This window comes from Penaeus chinensis, chromosome 14, assembly GCF_019202785.1.
Source record: "Penaeus chinensis breed Huanghai No. 1 chromosome 14, ASM1920278v2, whole genome shotgun sequence".
NCBI classification, from domain to species: Eukaryota; Metazoa; Arthropoda; class Malacostraca; order Decapoda; family Penaeidae; genus Penaeus; species Penaeus chinensis.
Window position 1 is genome coordinate 7,505,377 of NC_061832.1, and position 1,364 is coordinate 7,506,740.

Here is a 1,364-nt window from a genome sequence, read left to right on the forward strand (position 1 = left end):
AACACGCACAGATAAAGATTTAAGAGATAAGAAAAAGAAAAAAATGCTGATTAGTCGTCACAAAAAGCATCTCGTTTCTAGGTCCGGGTCATCATCGCGCTGACGGCCATGCTGGTGCTGACGACCCTGCTGAACCAGGTGTCGGCACAGCTCCCGAGGAATTCCTACTTCAAAGCCCTCGATATATGGATGTTCGGCGCCATAGGACTCATCTTCTCCATCCTCATCATGCAGACCATGGTGGATGTTATTCATAGGAATGAAGAAAAGACAACGATTACACAGGTGGGGTTTCTGTGTTGCCTTGTTGGGCGTGATGTGATAGATGGCCTCTTTGGCTCTTTCAAGCCATGTTTCTTTAATCTCGTGTTGGGCTTCTAATTATTTAAACAGTAATGTGTGAATACCTCTATTAGGTCCGGACTATGGTATGTTGATATCCCAAGCACAGGGCAGTAAAAGAGAGCCCCTTTCTCTTTAAATATGATACCAGACCCTCACTTCGAATCCTGGGTGCCCCTCTCCCTCGGCGTCCGAGGCGTGGGATTTTATTGAATCATGGTTGAAAGGTCTATTCAACATTTGATAGAGACTTTTAGTAATAAATTTACCTAGAAATATGATTTCCAGTTGTGATTGAAATCTTCAAATAAAAGTCCAACTTTAGTATTACAATATACGTATTACACCGACTTCCGCAGGTGATGCCAGTACAAAAGTCTGCGTGCCCCAAGCCAGATGGACTTCAGAGGGCGAACAAGATTATGAAGAAGATGCAAGTCGCGTTCCCTCTGCTTTGGGCATTTCTTGTGCTCTGCTATGCAATCTATCTCTTCTCTTCCGTGCAATAACTGCATACGAGAGTCGTGGGTGAAACAGGGGTCGTTGAATTTATTGGCATTTTCAAGGGCGTATGCATGTGCTTTTACAATGCGAGCCCATGGCGAGAATTCAATTTCCGGTCCTCTTGTTGCCTCATGACAACAGCGACATTATTGAAAATGTGACAATGGCATGGGATGGAATATGTATGTATGACTGACAATGCCTTGAACGAATAAACATTAATGAGATTACATCTACAGCTACTATAACAACTATATGAGGCAATTTCTATTTTCTGTTTAAAATCTGAATGGATGATTCATCACACGAGAGCAATGACAAATTATAATTAATATTAATGCATCATAACCTACACAAATACATTGAACGCTAGCATACGTTAGCATTACTCATTTTATCACTGACATGTATTTGATTACTGCCATCTCCCTGAATACATGTTGTTTAACCTCACGGCAGCAGTCGTTTCTGCAATACGGGCTCAACCAGGTAGAGCGGAGAGTCTTGTGTCACTTACT

At 42.1% G+C, this 1,364-nt stretch overlaps 1 protein-coding gene across 1 annotated transcript; it reads left to right on the top strand.

Annotated features, from left to right (window-relative positions):
* The first annotated feature begins 102 nt into the window (after positions 1 to 102).
* LOC125032609 (probable ligand-gated ion channel 46) lies at positions 103 to 1,076 on the top strand. Its single transcript, XM_047623867.1, has 2 exons — positions 103 to 285; positions 702 to 1,076. The coding sequence occupies exons 1-2, from the start codon at positions 109 to 111 to the stop codon at positions 849 to 851; spliced, it is 327 nt and encodes a 108-aa protein (XP_047479823.1). The 5' UTR covers positions 103 to 108; the 3' UTR covers positions 852 to 1,076.
* The last annotated feature ends 288 nt before the right edge of the window (positions 1,077 to 1,364 follow it).

What these genes read in the sequence shown, in the direction of transcription:
- LOC125032609 (XM_047623867.1), top strand. Translation starts at nt 109, where the DNA reads ATGCTGGTGCTGACGACCCTGCTGAACCAGGTGTCGGCACAGCTCCCG. An exon ending in AAAAGACAACGATTACACAG is followed by an intron (nt 286 to 701) that starts GTGGGGTTTCTG and finishes CGACTTCCGCAG; the next exon opens with GTGATGCCAGTACAAAAGTC.